The following is a 19,587-nucleotide window of genomic DNA, read 5'->3' on the forward strand; positions in this document are numbered from 1 at the left end:
TCCAATCCCCTCTTAAAGGCATCTAGGTGAGATGTTACCACGTCCTGTGGCAAGGAGTTCCACAGACTAATTACACACTGGATAAAGAAATGAAGGAAATTGTCTCACCTAAGTGTGGCCTAGCCATGCACTCTGCCATTGGAAAGTGTTGCAATGTGCTTGAGGTTTGTATCCCTTGACTGTTTGTTGGGAGTTCAGAGTGCAAGAGCCTGAAGGACCTCAGCTTTCCCTGGAACTGAGGGACTGGGAGTTATAGTTAGTTAGTTAGTTAGTTAGTTAGTTAGTTAGTTAGTTAGTTAGTTAGTCAGGATGGTGGCAGCTACCAAGGCAGGGACATACAGTCAGGGGAGGCAGAGCCTGTCACGTCCTGCTCCAATGAAAATAGCCCAGAGACTCACATGTCTCCAATTAAAATAATCTCACATACAGAGATTAGACCTTGCAGCAGAGATAGCTCTGTCTCCCTGTGATTGTGTAGGCACTGGGGTAGCCCCCCCTAAACGGCTTGTGGTATGACATCATCACATCACACCATATTTCCAGGTCTGCCGCTCCAGCCTTGCACCACACCACACTTCACTGTACCAAGGGGCATTGACCTAAAAACAAATGCATACCCATCTGGTTTGCAGGCATTTGAGTTTATCAGGTGGCAGGGCCAGCTCCAGGCCCAGCAGAGCCCAATGTGGGGCACTTGTCCGTCCATCCCCACCAGGGAGCCGGGGCAAGCAAGAACACTTGGGGTGCTGCACGCAAAGCACCTGGAACATAGTCACCACCAACTACTTCCGGGAGGCCTATTTCAGGCTAAACAGTCCCAGGGGAGGGCAAACAAGCCCACGCTTTGCTCGCCACACTGCCCTCCCAGGCTGCCAGATGCTGGCTGCAGCAGTTGGAAATCTGCCCGCTGCCCCAGTGCGCCCCCTCCCCTCCAGAGAGCAGGGCCCAATGTCACAACGTAGGCCACATTGCCCTAAGGCTGGCCATGTACTTAGTGTTTAGCTTATCCATCTAAGAACTGTGCCCTACACACTCAACGTTTTTAATTCAGGCCCTTGAGCGCGTGGAGCATGTTGGAACAACTAAGAACAGTAGCCTTGTCTCTCAAGCTGAGAGTTGAGACCCCTTGAGAGGACAGGTGACCTAAGAACAAATTGGGAACATGCATCCCTGACTCACTTAGAGTGTTTGGACAGTTGTGCTCCTGAACAGATCGGTCCCGGGAACCTCGACAGTGACAGCTGCCCTGCCTGTTGGCTCACTATTTCTTACCTCTTTTGACTCCATGATGCCCGTGAGTGGGAAGATGACGACAGGGAGGAGAGCAGTGACGGCCAGAGGGAGGGCTTCGGTGCACCAGAGCAGGGCCATCAAGATGATGGTGTAGCCACATTGCGCTTCCTGCAAGGAGAAAGAGGGGGGAGCAAATGAGGGCAAAAATGCTTGTGGGGGGCTTGCTGCGTGTATTCCTGTGTGAATGGAGGGTACGTGCAGTGGTGTAGCTAGAGGGGGGCAAAGCACTAAGTTTTGCAGGGACCCTCATCGCGGCATGCAAGCAGCCCCTCCATGTCCCCTTTGGAGCCGTCCCAGGTGGGGAAGCAAAATGGAGGTGACCGCCTGGAATGGCTCTGAAGGGGAGAGGGAGGGGCCCCTTACATGGCGTGATGAGGCTCCCTGCAAAACGTAGCACTTTGCACCCCCTCTAAATATGCTGGATTCATGATTGGCAAAGATGAATGGGCTGCCTGGTTAGCAAACCTGTGTGATATATGCCATTTTCCAGAGTTGCCATAACTTATCTTTGGGTACTGTTAAGACATAGGTAGAGTCAGCTAAGGAAAGATGACACTTTTCCCCAGTGGACTTGGGGCACTCCGGAAACAAGATATCTATTTGGTCTCCAGGTTTAGGGGCCCTGAAGCTTCATAAGTTTCATGGCAGATTTGCCCCTGAAGGTGCCCACCGCTGTCCACTCACATGCATCCACTGCTCTTCTTCTTCCTCCTCCTCCCACTCCCTGCATTGGCAAAGGAGAGCAGAAGGGCAGTGGCAGAATGGCAGAAAGGCATTGGCATCACTAGGGGGTGTGGGCAGCACTCGGTGACGTCCACGGGAGGGGGCGTGACACCACTACTGGCCAAAAATTTTTTAATCTTGATATTTTCGAATAATACCATCAAGTTATATATCATTCGATGTGTAATTTCATGCAGAATGCAATGAAACAAACCACATTTAAATATCTCTATTCCATCAAAAGTTATAGCCAAAAAACCAGCAAGGGGAGGGTAATGGTGCATCACCATGCAGATGCCTGATCTCGTCTTATCTTGGAAGCTAAGCAGGGTCCGGCCTGGTTAGTACTTGGATGGGAGACCACCTGGGAATACCAGGTGCTGTAGGCTTATAGTCTTTCGAGACTGAAGGTTGCCAACCATGCCCACTGTCTGGGGAGTTGTCCCGCCGACTGCATGGGAGGAGGTCCATCATGCAGATGATACGTTGGCTTCCTGCACTGGGTGACACAAACCACAGCGATGCCACTGCAGAAGAGGAAGCGTGGGTAGATGACAAAGTGTGGAGGAGAGAGGAAGGGTGAGTGGTAGAGGAGGGGAGACTCCTTTTCTTCTTCATCCCTGAAGAGCAGTGGCTGGTACATCACCAAGGCTTGGCATTTGACACACCATCTCAGGCTCCTGAAGGTCTTGGGCTGGCCCCAAGAAGCTCCGAAGAGAGCATTCAATACATTAAACATGACTACAGTATTTCTGTCTTGTAACAAGAACAGAATAACAGGAGAGAACTGCCAACTTCACTATTATTCAACTAACACCAGCGCCACCCAGTGACCAAACCATATAATGGCACGCAGTAAACCATTTTTCAACCATGTTTAATGCAACCCGGTCTCCAATATTTTTTGTGTACTGTATATACTTAACAACAATTGTGTGAGGCACAATTATTCCTCTTATTCCAGCCTTACAGATGAATGAAACTGGAAGTGTGCCAGGCCCTTCAATGAACCCATAGTCAAGGTGGAATCTGAAAACATCTCCTATCCAGGCTGGACACAGTGCCAACCCAAGATATTTCTTCTTCTTCTCTGTCCTCCTCTTTCTTTTCCACTCCAAGAATGGAGAAGGAGAGGCAGTGGAGACAAGAAGATGGACAGAGATTAGCACCTCTCATTAAACCACAGCCTGAGGTGACAGCTTCAGTTGGCCTCATGGATGAACCAGCCCTGGCTGGACATGAACTGACTTTCATGGACTAGTGTACACATAAATATCACACACACACACACACACACACACACACACACACACACACACACACACGAAGATTTGGCAATGTGGGCAGGGAACATATACACCACACTCCTGGTAAGTAAACTAATGGGGGTGGGGGAAGCTCCAGAACATCTATCCCTGCTTTGTAAGCACCTAGAAGGCAAGGGAAACTGATCTAGAGAGTATGAGAGTCTCCCCCCCCCCTCTTTTCTTCTTCCAGCAGTGCTGGAGGGAGTAGGATAAAAAAAACAGGCTCCATACCTTCTCACTCCACTCTGCACATGCACAGAGTTTAAAGCTTAAAGGGAACATGTCCCTTTAAAACACTGTGCACATACAGAGTGAGAGGGTAGCAAAGCGCTCCTTTCTTGCACAGCATTTAAAGGGATGCATTCCCTTCAAACCCTGTGGGAGGATGGAGCACAGGGAGGGAAGGAGGTGATCTGATTACCACTTATGTTTAGCAAGCAGGGTGGAGCAATGTGGCTTGCATCCATGGTGAGCTGGTAGGAGGTGGAGCAGGCTTAGGGTGAAGGGTACCCCTAACCCGCTGCTCTTCCAACCACTTGCCCTGATGCAAAGCCACAACATGTTATTTCATGGCTGGACTGGCCATGTGATGTCATCACAGTGATGACATCATGGCTGATGGCATCTTTATTCCTACTGCAGGAGAAATTCCACCGTTTCAGTGCCCCCTGCTCCCCTTTGACTACACCCATCTCGTATATAATCAACATATATGTGCCATCCTATTGCCATGCCAGTCTCTCTAAACTGGGCTACCAGAAGTGTCAGGCGCTTAAACGAAGGGAAGAAAAAGAATCTAAGCCACACTGATCTGTCCTCTGATGTTTCGAGACAAACAACAGATTGGAGCAGGGGGCGGGAATGAATATTACAAGTTTGTTCTGGGCCCAGAGAAAATATGTTTAGGCACTGCTGGCTCTTTGTAGAGGTTGACAGTGATTTGCCTTTTGCAGACAATTGTGCCCTTTCTGATTTTGTTTGCTCTCTGCTTTATCTTGGCCCAGAGTCCAGCTTCCTGAGTTGCAGTGAACCAGCCAGATCACTGAATCCAACCTATTATCAGCAACAGGATCTTCTTTTAATAGGGCCAACTGGCTGAAGCACAATGGCCTTTTATAGCAAGGGTTTGCTTTTATAGGCCAATGGTTTGGGGCAGGTCAAGTGTTTGTGGTTTGTCAAGTCAGGCCCTGGCTAAAGGGCCCCTGACTGCCCCCTGAGGTCCCCAGAGCCCATATAGAGAGCGCTAGGAGATGCCCATATAGAGAGTGCTAGGAGATGGCAGTGGTGCTGAAGATTTCTGGCACTGCAGCTCTGCCACTGCTGGCTGTTACCCACCCCCCACCCCCATTTTCAGATGGGGAGTTGGTGGGGAAAAAAAGTTGTTTTTTTTTTGTAAGTGGGCAACGACAATATTGCTCATTAAAAATACGTGTTGAATCAAAGGATCATGTTCAGTGGCGTAGCTAAGGGGATGCAGGGGGTAGCAATTGTACTGGGCAACAAGCTTTAGGGGGCCAACAACCTGAGATTGACACTCATGGTCAAAATTGTGAAAACCCTATCATTTTTGAATAGTACCATCATATTATATACCATTCAATGCAACATTTAATGCAGAATGCAGTGAAACACACCACATCAAAATATCTCAATTCTATCGCAAGTTATAGCCAAACAACCAGAAAATAAAAACACAACTGCATTATGTAAGAAAAAATGGATTTTCTTAACCCAAAATTGATCAATGAGTCTGATTGTTCTGAGAGCTAGTTAGGTGTTATTATGATACAGCAGGGAACCAATAAGGTGTTAATATGAGTCAGCTCTCATTTCCGTGTATCATAATACAGTTACCCCTGCTAACTGCGTAAAGAGGCACTTTTTCAAGTGGTGCTCCTCTTATATTTAGCAGGGGGAGAATTGCCATCTCTTTTCTTCCCAGCACAGTGTCTCTAACCAATAAGGGGCACACTTTTATTTATTTACTTAATTAATTAAATTTGATTTTAGTCGTGGGGGGACTACAAAATCTTCTTTGACCTCAGGTAGCAGATGCCTTAACTACATCACTGGCTGGGGGAAAGTGGCAGAGCAAGCGGGAGGATTGCTGCTGTGGGGAGGAGGTGGATTTTCCCCCATTTTCACTTTTTTAAAAGCCCAGGTGTGACGTCATTTCCGGGGTATTATCCTGAGCTCAGCAGCGGCTACACAATCATGTCTCCTCATTTGATGATTTAATGCATTGATGGTGACTTCCATTCATTTTAATTGACCGTAAACCACCTTGAGTACCTCCCAGTTCTTTAAAACACTTCGGATCAAATAGTCGGACAAAACGGATCTTATTTTGGTTGGCTTCCTGCTGTTAGTACTCTGTATTTGTTGCTCTTTGGCTGTTTGTTTCCCAGTTTTTCCTTTGCATTTATGCTTATTGCGGTTTGTTCTGTGCTGATGGTCCCTTTGGGAATGGAAAGATGGGATGAAGTCGTTTAATTAGTACAATAGTTAGGTCAGGCGGGAGTTGAGATCAGGCCACAGAGGCTTGGGAAGCCAGAAGCAGCTGAGAGGTCTAACAGCCCAATCCTGAGCCACTCAGTGCACAGGTCTGCCATGGCGCCAAAAATACCAGTGTCCTGTGCACACCAGGCGGCCACCAGCAGCTCCTTGGGGAAAGGGGACTTTCATTCCCTTTCTCTGGGTAAGGGACGTAGTCCTGCAATGGGGTTACTTGATTCTGCGGCTGCTCTTTAGCAGAATCAAGGAGTCCCGTGTTGGGCCACATGGCCCAACGTGGTGGATCCAGCGGAGCTCAGCTCCACTGGTCCCGCCCCCCTCCTGCGCCATTCCTCCCCCCCCCACGCCTTCCCCCCACCCTCCACCCCTGGAACATCTCCTCCCCACCCACCCTCCACGCCATATTACCTCTCTACCACAAGGTGCTTCACAGGGTGCACCTGGAGGCGGATGGCCTGCCTCCCACTGGCGCTGTCCCAGCCCGGCAGGGACTCGCTCTGGGCCATGTCTGGTGCTTGACTGGCGCTAACTCCCGCAAACGTGCTTTACTGTCACGTGTTTGTGACAGTGCGTGCCGGTGGCGAGTCGGCACACACCACTCAGGATCGGGCCCTAAATCAGGCAACTCTCCCTGTCCTCAGGAGCAGATGGGAAAGAAGAGGTGAGGCCCTTTTATTTGGAGATCAGTGCCTGAGAAGTTGTTTAAACATAGGAAGCCACTGTGCAGCAAGTCAGAACTTTGGCCCATCCAGTACAGTCAGCCCTCAATATCTGCAGGGGATTGGTTCTAGGATGCTCCACAGATACCAAAATTCATGGATGCTGGAATCCCAGATAATGGGGGCAGAGTCGCAGCACAACAATACCTTATTTTGAGGTAGCTCCAGGCCCTCCAGGCCCGTGGCCCACCCCATGGGCCTCCCAGCCCCTCAGGAAGTGATCAGGAGCAATTTCTGTTTTGTGTCCACAACTTCCAATCGCATCCGGGAGGCGTTCTGAGGGGAGGGGACGACAATGGAGTGGGCCGTGGGTCTCCCCGCACCTCAGAATACCTCCCGGATGCGATTGGAAGTTGCAGGTGCAAACCAGAAGTTGCTTCTTGGAAGTGTTCAAATCTTTGAAGGCCAAGGCCACGGATCAAAAGGGCCCTTTGTGTTTTACAAACTGACTAGCAGGTCACTAGTCCTGCTCTATCTAACCTGGAGATGCCAGGGATTGAACTGGGGGCCTTCTATTTACAAAGCAGCTCTTACTCCACTGAGCAGCAGCCCCTCCCTTAAGCAAGGGCAGCCCGTCCATTAGGTGAGGTGAAGCAGGATGCATCAGCAACAGATTGCAGGGGAGCACAATGGCAGCTGCTTCGGAGTCTCTTTCACCTCCCTGGAGCCTGCCATGGATCCAGCCTGCACTGATCCCCTTTTTGTCCACTAAAAGCAAGCAGAAAACGTTTGAGAACTACTGGATCAGGAGAAGCAGCCTGGTTCTATTTCTCGTCGTCTCCCACTTGAGGCATCCACTTCACTCTGCTTCATGGCAGGGCTGGCCCTGCTTAATTGTCTGTTTCTGAACTTGAGCCTCAAATGCCTTGGTCTTTCCTGGTTCCAACTCTTCAATCATTTTGATTGCCCTTCTCGGTACATTGCACCAGCTTATGGAGAGTGTCCGTGCGAGAAACACAAGATTGAGTCATGAATTTCTGACAGCTTCGTTGAGCCCAAGAGATGAACTCTGCCCATTTAAAGTGTAACTTTTCTCCACCAGGCTCCTCAGTGCAGCCCTCCAGCCCCCCTCCTGCAGTGCCAAAGCAACTTCGGGCTTAAAAATTGATCGGTAGTGATCCCAACCTCCTGCTCCTTGCTATGGGAAACAGACCTGGAGCACTGAGTGACAGCCGGGACTTTGAACCCTTCCTAGTATTTTGAAGATGTAATGGCTAAGAACTGTTTGGAAACTGGAAAGCCTCCCTTCTCCCCATTCTGCAGCTCAGTCAGAAAGTCCAAAGAAGCCTCTTGTTTCTTGAAAGGGGGAGGAGGATCTAAGTGCAGCCTGTCACCTTTATGACCTGCTTGCAGGTTTGAACCTACAAAGTTGCCCTAGTCTCTCACTTTCAGTATTGAGATGACACCAACCAGCAGAAGTTCTGCAGGGTTTCTCAGTCCCGCCTGGAGTTGCTGCCGGAGCTTGGACCTGGGACCTTCTGCACGCAAAGCAGATGCTCTACCACCAAGTTTCAGCTCTTCCCCCAAGACTATTTGGCTGCAGATGGGAATGGAATTCTGGGCTTCTCTCTCCCACATGTTATGGCCCATTCCCCTCATCCTTTTGAAAGCCAGGAGGCCAGGAAGCCAGGAGAGGTTGGGGAGACTGCGGTTGGCACGCTGCTTGAGAAGATTGGCAGTGTTTGGGGTGCCACCTCAGGCACCGGGGGAGCTCTGAACTGGATGACCCACTGACTCCTTTGAGTGGCTGTTCTGTCCGTTGGCCCAAGCTTGCTCGCTCATCATTCATTCATTCATTCATTCATTCATTCTCCACTACTGGAGGAGCACCTCACACCTCAAGAGTGATATGGGGGAGAACTGGCAGCAACTCAACCAGGAAGCATTCTCTTTAGGAGTTGCTTGCTGTTTTGGCTTCTAGGACAGGTTGCTTGCATAACTGAAAACATTTGCATTCGGAAAAAAAAGGTCTTGCGACATGTTTTCATGTTGCCAACTCTCACAGAAGCAATTCCTGGAGTTTATTTTTTATGCCTCTTCCAAAATGACGTGATGTTGGAAGCTCCTGGAGGCAGAGGCTTCACTACGGTTTGCATCACTGCTCTTACGGTGCGAATGAGAGTTCATTGTGTCACCCCCGTGACAGACCTCCTCCCATACCAGACTATACATCATAAATGACAATATAGACACAGTCTCAATCCAGTGGCATCACTAAGGTTGGTGTCACCTTATTCATTTACAGGTATCCCCCGCTTTCTGACAGTTCGTTTTTTGACAATCTGCTCTTCCAACACATTTCAGTTATACCTGGAAGTCATTCATTCAATGTATGTTCTACTTTTTCAACCTCTCTTTACTGTTCTAAAGGCTAAAATTGCCCTCCCCTGTGTTGATTTGCATATTACATGGTGATTCAAGGCAGCAACTGTTACCCTGCAGATGCCCTATCTCATCTGATCTAGGAAGCTAAGCAGGGTCAGGCCTGGTTAGTACTTGGATGGGAGACCGCCTGGGAATACCGGGTACTGTAGGCTTATACCATAGTCCTTCGAGACTGAAGGTTGCCAACCAGTTTTTATGGTGATTCAAACTGTTTTGGGTGTGTGTGTGAGAGAGAGAGAGAGAGAGCGCGCGCACGCGCGAGAGAGAGAGAGCAGTACAGGTCACCCAACAAATCAGTAACCCACAAAAAAACCAGTGGCCAACTTGAAGACACTCAGAGTTCAATCCCATCCAAGTTTCCAGAACTGAAGCAGCCATGCCAACAGGGCATGCACAGCATCCTATGATGGGTGGCACATTCACGGAGGCCTCCTCAAGCATGGGGTTCCATTGCAGCTGCATTGGTGCTGGAAAGTTGAATAGGATTGGGCTGAATACACAGCTGAATAAGAGTTCTAGTATTAGCTCTGATACATGGAAATAAGAGTAGACTCATACTAACACCTTATTGGTTCCCGCTGTGTCATAACAACACCTCATTGGCTCGCAGAACAATCTGTCTCATTGGCCAGTTCTGAGTTAAGAAAATCCACTTTTTGTTTCATAAGGCTGTTGGGTTTTCCTTTTCTGGTTAAGTGGCCATAACTTTTGATATAATGCAGTTATTCCAACATTGTTTGTTTCATTGATTTCTGCATTAAATTGCACATTGAATGATATATAACATGATGGTATTATTTGACAATACCAAGATTTCACAATTTTGGCCAGTAGTGATGTCACCCCTCCGGAGTGCATCACTCAGTGCGGTCCACACCCGCACCCGCACTCCCGAGCAATGCTTCTACCTGGAAGCTTGTTGCTTTCAGTAGACACCTGGAAATTCCTACTGATTCTCAAACTGATACTGAAACTCAAACCCTCCCTGCTCCATGTTTGGTGAACTGGGTGCACTGTGCTGTCCACCCAGATCTAGTTCCTGGTTTATTTAAAGAGTTTTCTAAATGAAAACAAAACCGTAATACCCATTAAATGTGTCATTAGAAAACAAAACAAAACAAAGATGCAGTGCTACCTAGTTAAACAGGAAGGCTTGCAGCACGCTAAAGACTACCCAATTTATTTTTAGCATGTTGTTGGCAACCTTCAGTCTCGGAAGACTCTGGTATCGCGCTCTGGATGGTGGTTCTGGCACAGTGTCTAGTGTGGCTGAAAAGGCCGATTCGGGAGTGACAATCCCTTCCACACTGGGAGCAAGTGTAGTGTCCCTGGTCTGTCTCCCTGGCTGTGGGCCTTCCTTGTTTGCCTCTTTGTCTCAGTCTGTTGACCAAGTGTCTCTTCAAACTGGGAGAGGCCACGCAACGAATTTTTAGCATACATGCTTGTGAACTAGAGCCTATTTCATCAGGTGCCTGAAGATACATGCGTACATGAATCAGATACTGGAATGTACATCATGCGCCTGTGGACTCGAGACCGTGAAAGTTTATGCTGAAATAAACTGGTCAGTCTTTAAGATGCTAAAACAGCACCTTAAAGACTAACCAATTGTTTTTGCTGCAACAGGCTAACGTGACTACCCCTTTGAAAGAAGTTAAATAAAACCCTGTATTTGCCAGTGTAATCCAATCCCTGGAATTATGTCTGCTGGGCGAAACAGAATTGCTATTCTAACTGCCAGCAAAAAACAAAACTATGCTGCCATAGATAACTGGATGTATGCCAGTGTTGCCCCCGTGGAACACTCTGCCAGGGCTGCTCCTATGAGTGTGGGATATTATCAACACGAGGAGAGAATATGGGGAGGTCTCACTCACACTGATGCTGGCACAACATTGGGCCTGCAAGAGAAGTGGCACCCATCAAACCCTCTTGCTGGAGTCTATGGAGAAGCCCAGGGGATTCTCTCACCACCATATCAACCCTCTCCATCTCCACACCCCCAGCAGAGGATCAGATTCCACTTAGCAGCCAACCTGGGCACCCGACCAGGAGACTTGAAATCCTAGCAAAACAGCACAGCTCATATATCCAAAAGTGCAACATGGGGCCCTGATGCTCCGCCTCCATACCTGTACGCCTGCAAGCTGGGTGAGGGGGCACTTGGCAGACCACTTGGCAGAGCACTTTTTGCAAGCAACAGGCAGCCACAGAGATCCACAGAGGATCCTGGGCGCAGTCCTCGCAGCTTCTCCACAGAACTGAGAAAGTCCGTCTCTGCCTTATGCCCTGCAGAGCTGCTGCCAATCAGTGTACTGTAGAGACAATACTGAACTACAGTGAGCAGTAGAACGAAGCTTCATGTTGTTATACAATGAGGCATACCAAGCAGAAAAGCAAAGGGAAGACCATGCCTCTAGGTATGACTATGCATTTCCTTCTACCTAATCCCTTGAGGTAAGCAGATCACACTAATGCCCACAGCCACAGAACGCCTTCTCCTTCCTCCTAGACCAGGGGTGCCCAAACCCCGGCCCTGGGGCCACTTGCGGCCCTCAAGGACTCCTAATGTGGCCCTCAGGGACATGCCAGTCTCCAATGAGCCTCTGGCCCTCCGGTAACTTGCTGGAGCCCACACTGGCTCAATGCAACTGCTCTCAGTATGAGGGCAACTGTTTGACCCTCATTGGCTGTAGGATGAGGGTATGTGATGCAGCAGCAGCAGCAAAGAAAAAGCCAGCCTTGCTTTGTGCAAGGCCTTTTATAGGTCTTGAGCTATCGCAAGACCTTCATTCATTCATATAAGTTCCACCTCTAGTATATTAATTTATGTGAACTTATGTAAATTTATTCAAATTTGAAATGTAAATTAATTCTTTTTTTCCCTGGGCCCCCAACACAGTGTCAGAGAGATTATGTGGCCCTCCTTCCAAAAACTTTGGACACCCCTGTCCTAGAATATGGGGAAATGGTGCACCAATTAACCCATTTCTACCCAACCCACGGGTGTACACATTTGATCCCTGTTGAGTATATGCAACGTTGGCCAGAAATGGCTTAAAACCAGTAGGTGGGTTGCGAGCCAATTTCTGGTGAGTCCCCAATCATTTCAGTATATGTTATTTTTTTTAATATTAGACTTGATGCTACCACAGTATGTGACGGCATTTGTTGAGCTTTTGCAGTTATTTATGCGAAAAGCCCACCTCCGGAGCATGTTTTCCTCAGCATGAACATGACGTGACTTGGCCGGGACCCATCAAAAATCCAGTTGCGACCAACAGTTTAACCACTGTGCTATAGTAATGTCCTGGACACCGTTTGAGAGCCACTATGCTATAATAATGTCTTGGACACTTGCCAAGGATTTTCATAGTGAGTTAACATAATGCACTGAGCTGTCCGCTCGCATCTCTGGTTAATCACTATCTGTTCAAGCCCCAGCAGTGTACAGGTGAAGTTAGGAGTATTTGTCCCAGTGCACATTTACTTTACCCATACACTGAGTAGCATTTGCCATTTTGTTACTCATTCACTCCATCTGAAGACGTCTTTTTGAAGCTCTTTGTGGGAAATATGTGCAGATTGTGCTGAAGGGAAGAGGGAAGACTCTGGGGACCACGCATCTTGGTTTGGCTACCACAATTGGTGGGCCTCTGCTTTACACTTTCTCTAAGTCCCTTTTGACATTTTGATGCCCATTTACCCAATTTGGAGAGATCCTTTCTAAACATTTTACAATCCCCTCTGTTTTTCACTTCCCTTTATAAGATCTCTTTAAACATGGACACCTCACCTTACACCAGCCCCAGATAATGTGTGAATATGTTTAAAAGCCCCTGTCACAGACCAGATCATCAGGATTACCAATCCACAAAGCAAACAACAACAACAATAGTATTTATATACCGCTTTTCAACAAAAAGTTCACAAAGCGGTTTACAGAGAAAATCATAAATCTACTGGCTCCCTGTCCCAAAAGGGCTCACAATCTAAAAAGATGCGACACTAGCAGACAGCCACCAGAAAAGACACTGCTGGGGGTGAGGTGGGCCAATTACTCTCCCCCTGCTAAATAAAAGAGGAGCACCCACTTGAAAAAGTGACTCTTAACCAGTTAGCAGGGGTTAACTATTGCATAAGAGGGCACATTCTCTTATTCCGTGACTACTAAGTTTACTCAGGAGCCTGTGATGAGGGACTTTGTCAAAAGCTTTTTGAAAATTCATGTATGCAATGTCTACCAGATTGCTCCTATTCACATACTACTGGACGGCCTCAAAAAACTCCAGCAGGCTAGTAAGGCAGAACTTCCCTTTGCAGAAGTCATGCTGATTCATAATCAACAAGACTTGTTCTTCTGTATGCTCAATAATTTTGTCTTTAATCATGCTTTCCACCTGGAAAAATGCTTAAGCTAACCAGTCTGTAATTTCTCAGATCCCCCTCCCCTAGTATTTCCAAGACACTATATATGTTTCTAGCAGTACCAGTAGTGTAGCTAGAGGGGGTGCAAAGCACTAAGTTTTGCAGGGAGCCTCACTGTAGTGTGCAAGGGGCCCTTCCCCTTCGGAGCCATTCTGGGCAGCGGGAGCAAAACAGAGGCGAATACCATTTGCACGCTGTGGTGAGGCCTCCTGCAAAACTTAGTGCTTTCCCCCTCTAGCTACGCCACTGAGTGGCACAGTCCTATGCATCTCTACTCCGAAGAAAGTCATATTGTGTTCAGTGAGGTTTACTCTTAGGAAAGTGTGTCTAGGAGTGCAACCTTAGACTCTCAGCAATTTCACATTTCAATTCTTTGAGAACTCTCGAGCGGATGCTGACTGAGCCAGAAATTTGTCAATTTTTAGTTTTTGATCAGTCCCACCTGCACCTCTTACACTGCTGGCCCTCTATACTGTGCGCTTCCTTGGCACAGGGGCCTGCAAGAACAAAAGGTTGACCTGGAACCCCAAGTATCTGGGATGCTGTCAGACCTTCTTTCCTCTGGATGCTATTCAATAAAAGCGGTAACTGTGTCTTTGCTCTCTCTATGGACAGCAAATGGGGACTCTAATCCCCCTCCCCTCCAGAAAGTTATTCAGGGGCCCTGACTGCAATGTGGAATGGGTGTGTTACCAATGAGAAAGTTGCAATGGTTCAGAAATTCCCAAACTTGATCTTAAATGGCCGTCTGCTCTCCAAAGGCAAAACTGATCCATAATGCCAATGCTTTTGCCACTCGTTACTGATCTGTGCTCCATAGCTAACAAAGCTAACATTCTTAAATGTCTCCATAGCTCAATGTGCTCCATAGCTAACAAAGCTAACATTCTTAAATGTCTCCATAGCTCAATGTGCTCCATAGCTAACAAAGCTAACATTCTTAAATGTCTTGTATTCAGGATCACTGAATGCAAGACACTTGTATTGCTTGTTCTCTATGGGCCACCATCTTTTCTTATCTTACAACCATTGAGTTGGAGGACACCTTGAAAATTTCTGTGTCATAAGGTTCAACCCCTACATTTGTCCTTTGCAGTCACAATCTAACAAAGCTACATGCGTGCAAGGGAGAGAACTGTGCAATAGAGTCAGTGTCTTCTCTAAGCCAGGATGAGAGTCAGATGTTTTGATTTGTGAGTCAGGTTTAGACCTGGAAGTTCCAGGTTCACAATCCCGCTCAGCCAAAAAGTTTCCTGGGTGACCTTGGGCAAGTCATTATCTCTCAGCCTCACCTACCTTACAGGGTTGTTGTGAGGACAAAAGGGACTATGTATACTATGCATACATACTTTATACTGTGTATAAAGGAGGAGAGGGACTATGTGTATGCTCTGCCGTGAGCTCCTTGGAAGAAGGGCGCTCTAAAAATGTGAAAAATAAATAAGGTTCCACAGTAATCCTCTGCTGAAGAAGCAAGCAGCTTTTCCTTTTAAACAGTTAAACTGACAACTGGCTTTCCTCTTCAGGATGTGCTAGAAACTTTCCACCAAAAAGCATGTGCTCTTCAGCATGTACATCTTCTCAGTGTGGTTTTGGGGATCACCTGAATGTGCGCTTAGGATCTTTGGTGGCCTTGGAACCACAATGTAACCACAGATCTTCAGTCGTGCTGCTTCCCTGGACAACTGGGAGAGCAGATCAGGTTCTGCAAAGCTTATACACTCAGCAACCCAAGAAGCTCCAACAAAAGAGAATTGGCTTTTAATGATGCAATTGCCTGGAAGCTGCACGGCTTAGAGAGTTCAAAGGCATCCCAATCATCTCTCACTTCTCTGGACAGAACACCTTAAAACCACCTTACCTTGGAAGGAATAAGCAGAGGCAGGGGGAGTAAGATAAATGGGATCAGCCAGGTGATCAGGTAGTTCCTATGGGCCAGGATCTCTCTCCACATGGTGCAGGTGATTCTGGAGCTTGGCCACGTTCTAAAGAGCTCCCAGTCTGTTTCTCCAGGCTATATAAAGGCTCTGGAGCACTGGGAGCTGACCTTGGCACCCTGGTGGTTGCTGGTAGGATTGTGGCAGAGGCAAAAGTGTGAAAAGAGTACAAAGCAGGGAGGGGTTTGAGCAAAGAAGGAGGTTGCCAGCAATCTTTCTGCCCAGGAGGAAAGCACCTCAGCAGCTCGTAAGTTAACTCTTTCAGGAGCCTCCCAGTTTATTTGCTCCCTCCTGTCCCAGTGACTCAGAAGCCAGCATCTCGTTCCCCAGGTTTTGCGGGTCAAACCACCTGCAGTTTCCCACATGCACTTGCTCAATCAATCTTGCAGGCAAGAGCTTTTCTATGGACGTTCAAACTGGAATGAGATCTGAAATGTGGGTTGTGTTCCTTGCCAGGCTGTGTTTGAAACAACTGCCTCTTCTTCGGAGGGATGGCAATTTTAAAATGGTTGTCTGTGTGGATTGGCTGATAAGGATCTCTTGGATCATTTTCACATGTGACTTTTTAAACCCCCCTTTTCACCTCTGATTTAGATCTAGAACTGACAGTGGCCAGAATGGGCCCTTGGTTTTTGCGAAGGGCTCCCCTGTTTTCCAATTCAATCAATATTCATCAGTACCCAGGTAGCCAAAGATGCTTTTAGTTTCATTAAGATGCCCCACCAAGTGATTCTCAAAATGCTCTCCATTATACAACAGCTCTGTGAGGTAAGTTGGGCTGAGATCTGGGGATTTGCTCAATGCAACTCAATGACATTCATAGCTGAGCAGCCATTTTTCTCCTTGTGCCATCTTCTGCCTCACCCACTGACCCCCTCCTCCTCCTCGGCCACCGTAACAGCAGCATGCAACAATCCACTTCATTCTCCAGTGTTCATTATGTTCTAAAAAGAAGACAAAGTGGAAGAGGAAGCATGGAGGAGAGTGGACTGGTGACCTAGAATGTCTCCCAGGAGACATTCTAGACCACTACTCTTCTCTCTTCCACTTCCTTTTCCACACCATACTCTTCAAATTCACAGTGTGGGAGGAATGCTAGCTGAAGTGACTGCCTCCATGTGCCTCATGGACACCAACCCGGTGTCCCCTACACCATTGTTCTTCAGCTACTGAATCATGGCCCACTGAGGTGTGTCAAGCCAGTGGCAGTATTTGCTCCCCCACCCCCAAAGTAGAAAGGCAATGGGAAGAGAAGAGAAAAGCCACACTGCAAATGTATCTTGGTTCTCATTTATTTTACTGTCATGGGTACTCTTCCTCAAATCCTTGAAACTTTAGTTTGGTAAGGGTACTGTGTGCATTCTCTTCCCAGTACCCCCCCCCCGCCAGTTCCTAGAGTTCCCACGGGAGAAGGAATGACTTAGACCAGTTTGTCCGCCATACAGATGTACACCTAGAAAAGCAGAAAGAAAACAGAAAATGCAGGGCTGGTAGTGAATGAGATGTATTCATTTAACATGATTAAAACTGAGTCCCATGCTCAAGGCTGGAGCTAAAGAGGATCGTCCTACACCACACTGGTTGTTTTTCAGAGTACCACTTGAATGCCAGGTTAGCAGGGCTTCTCCAAGACCTCCCAGTGCCTGTTGTAGTTATCTCTTGTTATCTGGTGTGCTCCCTGAAAATTTGGTGGGCCGCTGTGAGATACAGGAAGCTGGACAAGATGGGCCTATGGCCTGATCCAGTGGGGCTGTTCTTATGTTCTTATGAGGCAGTATGCCAAATGCTGCTCCCCCTTACCAAGTGGAAACACTGGCCTCTGCTCCTTCCATTCCCTGGATTGGAGAAGGAAGAGGAGGCCAGAGCATAGGAGGAAGTGTGGAAGAGAGTGGTGGGCTAGAGTGCCAACTAGCCCACCATTCTTCTCTCCTCCACACTTCCTCTTCCACTCCACTTCCCTCTTCCAGGCTAGGGAGTGGAAAAACAGTGAAGGTGAATAGGTGGATGGAGATGGGCATCCTCTGCCTATCTGCTACCTGAGGTGACCCACCTCAGCTGGCCTCATGGATGGGCCGGCCCTGCCCAGACAGAAGAATTTTGTAGATTGACCTTGCACAAATCTGTAACTGCCCTCCTTTGCACAACTTTTCCAGGACAGGCAGGAAGTTCCTTTCCAAAGGAAAAACTGCTGGGGTCAGGTCTACCTGGAAGCCATACCTCTGAACTTGCAGACCTCATCCTACTACCTTATTCTAAACAGTGGTTCACATGTTATATCGTACCCAGGTACCGAACGCCTGTAGCTGAGTTCTGCTGTCTGTACCTGACTGCATGGTTCTGTATAAATGACAGTACAGGGTGGGCAACCCTTATCCAAAATACTTGGAACCAGAACTCTTTTGGATTTCAGATTTTTCCCTCTTTCGGAATACTTGCATATACATAATGAAAGCTCTTTCGGATGGGGCCCAAGTCTAAACACAAAATTCATTTATGTTTCATATACTCCTTATACACTGAGCCTACTGGATCCCAAACTCTCTGGGAGTTTGAGGACCAGGGTGAGTCTTTACAGGGGTGGGGTGCAAAGCAGCGATGTGCCCATTTCTCTTTAAGTGGTGGGGGCAGAGCGAAAGCAGCAATGCGATCCCCAGGATCGTGCCACTGAGGGGGAAGGGGGTCCGTTTTTTACTTAACTTACCTGCTGAGGTCTGGGGTAAGGGGACTCTGCAAGGCTCCCCTGCAGGGCTGTCTGCTGGGATCCCTGCAGGGGTCCCCACAGCTTGCAGGATGTAAAAAAAAAAAGAAAAAAAAGAAGATTGTGAGCCACTTCCAGTTTTGCAATCACAACCCAGAAGTGGGTCGCAATTGATTTTTTTACATTCTACAATTCACGGGGAGCCCCCATAGGGCTCCATGGGGCTCCCAGCACCACCACCCCCTGACCCCGACAGCTGGTAAGTTAAAAACAGCCCCCCTTCCCCCACAGCGGCACGATCCTGGGGATCACATTGCTGCTTTCACTCTACCCCCACCCCTTAAAGGGAAATGGGCAGTGGTTCTCAGGCTGGTGGGTTGTGACCCACCAGTTTGAGGACTACTGACATAGCCTGAAGGTAATTTTATAGACTATCTTAAATAATTTTGTGCATGAAAGACAGTTTGTGATTTTATTTCTTTAGGCAAAAAAGGAAAAAGGAAAAAGTCGTGTTGGTGCTCAAAAATGTTCCGTATTTTGGAATATTCCATATTTCAGAATTCAGGATCAGGGATACAAACCCTAGACCTGGATTCATCTTTACAGGTCAGCCCTCTATGTACACAGTACATCAATTGTACCTGCATTGAACACTATGAATAAATTTACTCAGGTACAGGCTGATGCACCCAGTGCAGTTTAACATGTGAACAGTCCTTAAGTGTACGTGGAAAGGGGGTGCTATTCAAAGGTGTATTATAGAGCATCAGATAAAAACATGAGGAAATGTAAGACACAAAAATCCTACCAGGAAGTGACAAGACTGGAACCTCCTGTTTGCAGCAACTGTCTGTTTGCAGTAATTTCCACCTGGCTCTTCACCCCTCCCCAAAAGTGGTCTTAGGGTTGCCACCTATTTAGATGCCTCTGCTTCTATGCTTCAAATAAGAGTCTGGCATGCAAGTCTCCATGCCGTTGTTTGCTCATTTCCTGTGTGCTGTTAGAGACACAGGAGCATAGCCAGGAAAAAAAAAACAACAGCTGGCAACCTCTTGTAGAAGCCAGGCTTTACGTAGGGCCTTCAGGAAGCTTTCCCCTGTTGGGCTTATCTTTGGTTATCTGCTGATTGTTGGAAGTTTTGTGCAAAAGAAGTGCTTATTACATAAGATCATAAAGGCATAAAAAAAAAAACTTCTGCAATAATTAATCCACAAGATGGAATGCAATCAACGACCCTAATCTGTGAAGCATTACGTACCAAAGAGGTGGTGAGATCTTTACAGAAGCGACAGGGGAAGGAACTCACGACTCTGAACCGTTGAGGATGAGCAGGAAACTGGACTGTATTCAAGGCCACGCTGGGGGTGAAGGGTGGGATGCATTCTTTCCTCTCTCTCTCTCTCTCTCTCTCTCTCTCTCTCTCTCTCTCTCTCTCTCTCTCTCTGCTCCCTGCAAAGTCCACACCTTCGAAACTGGAGAAATCTCTGCAGCACCACTGCTGAGCAATGAAATAATTCTTAAGGTTTAATAACAGCCTGTCTTCCTTAGTCAAACTATTGTACATGATGAGTTAAGCCAAAGTG

The 19,587-nt window shown here is 47.6% G+C and overlaps 1 protein-coding gene and 1 pseudogene across 1 annotated transcript in view; one reads left to right on the forward strand and one right to left on the reverse strand.

Annotated features, from left to right (window-relative positions):
* Positions 1-15,320, reverse strand: part of SLC13A2 (solute carrier family 13 member 2) — a 30,504-nt gene extending 15,184 nt beyond the window's left edge. The window contains exons 1-2 of the mRNA XM_066636456.1: positions 15,231-15,320; positions 1,273-1,401 (exon numbers count right to left, since the gene is read on the reverse strand). Coding sequence (XP_066492553.1) covers positions 1,273-1,371 — 99 coding nt within the window. The 5' untranslated portion in view covers positions 1,372-1,401; positions 15,231-15,320. The remainder of the gene's footprint in view (positions 1-1,272; positions 1,402-15,230) is intronic.
* LOC136659558 (5S ribosomal RNA) lies at positions 8,977-9,093 on the forward strand (annotated as a pseudogene).
* Positions 15,321-19,587: the final 4,267 nt, after the last annotated feature.

The sequence above is a fragment of the Tiliqua scincoides genome, chromosome 8 (assembly GCF_035046505.1).
Source record: "Tiliqua scincoides isolate rTilSci1 chromosome 8, rTilSci1.hap2, whole genome shotgun sequence".
Lineage (NCBI taxonomy): Eukaryota > Metazoa > Chordata > Lepidosauria > Squamata > Scincidae > Tiliqua > Tiliqua scincoides.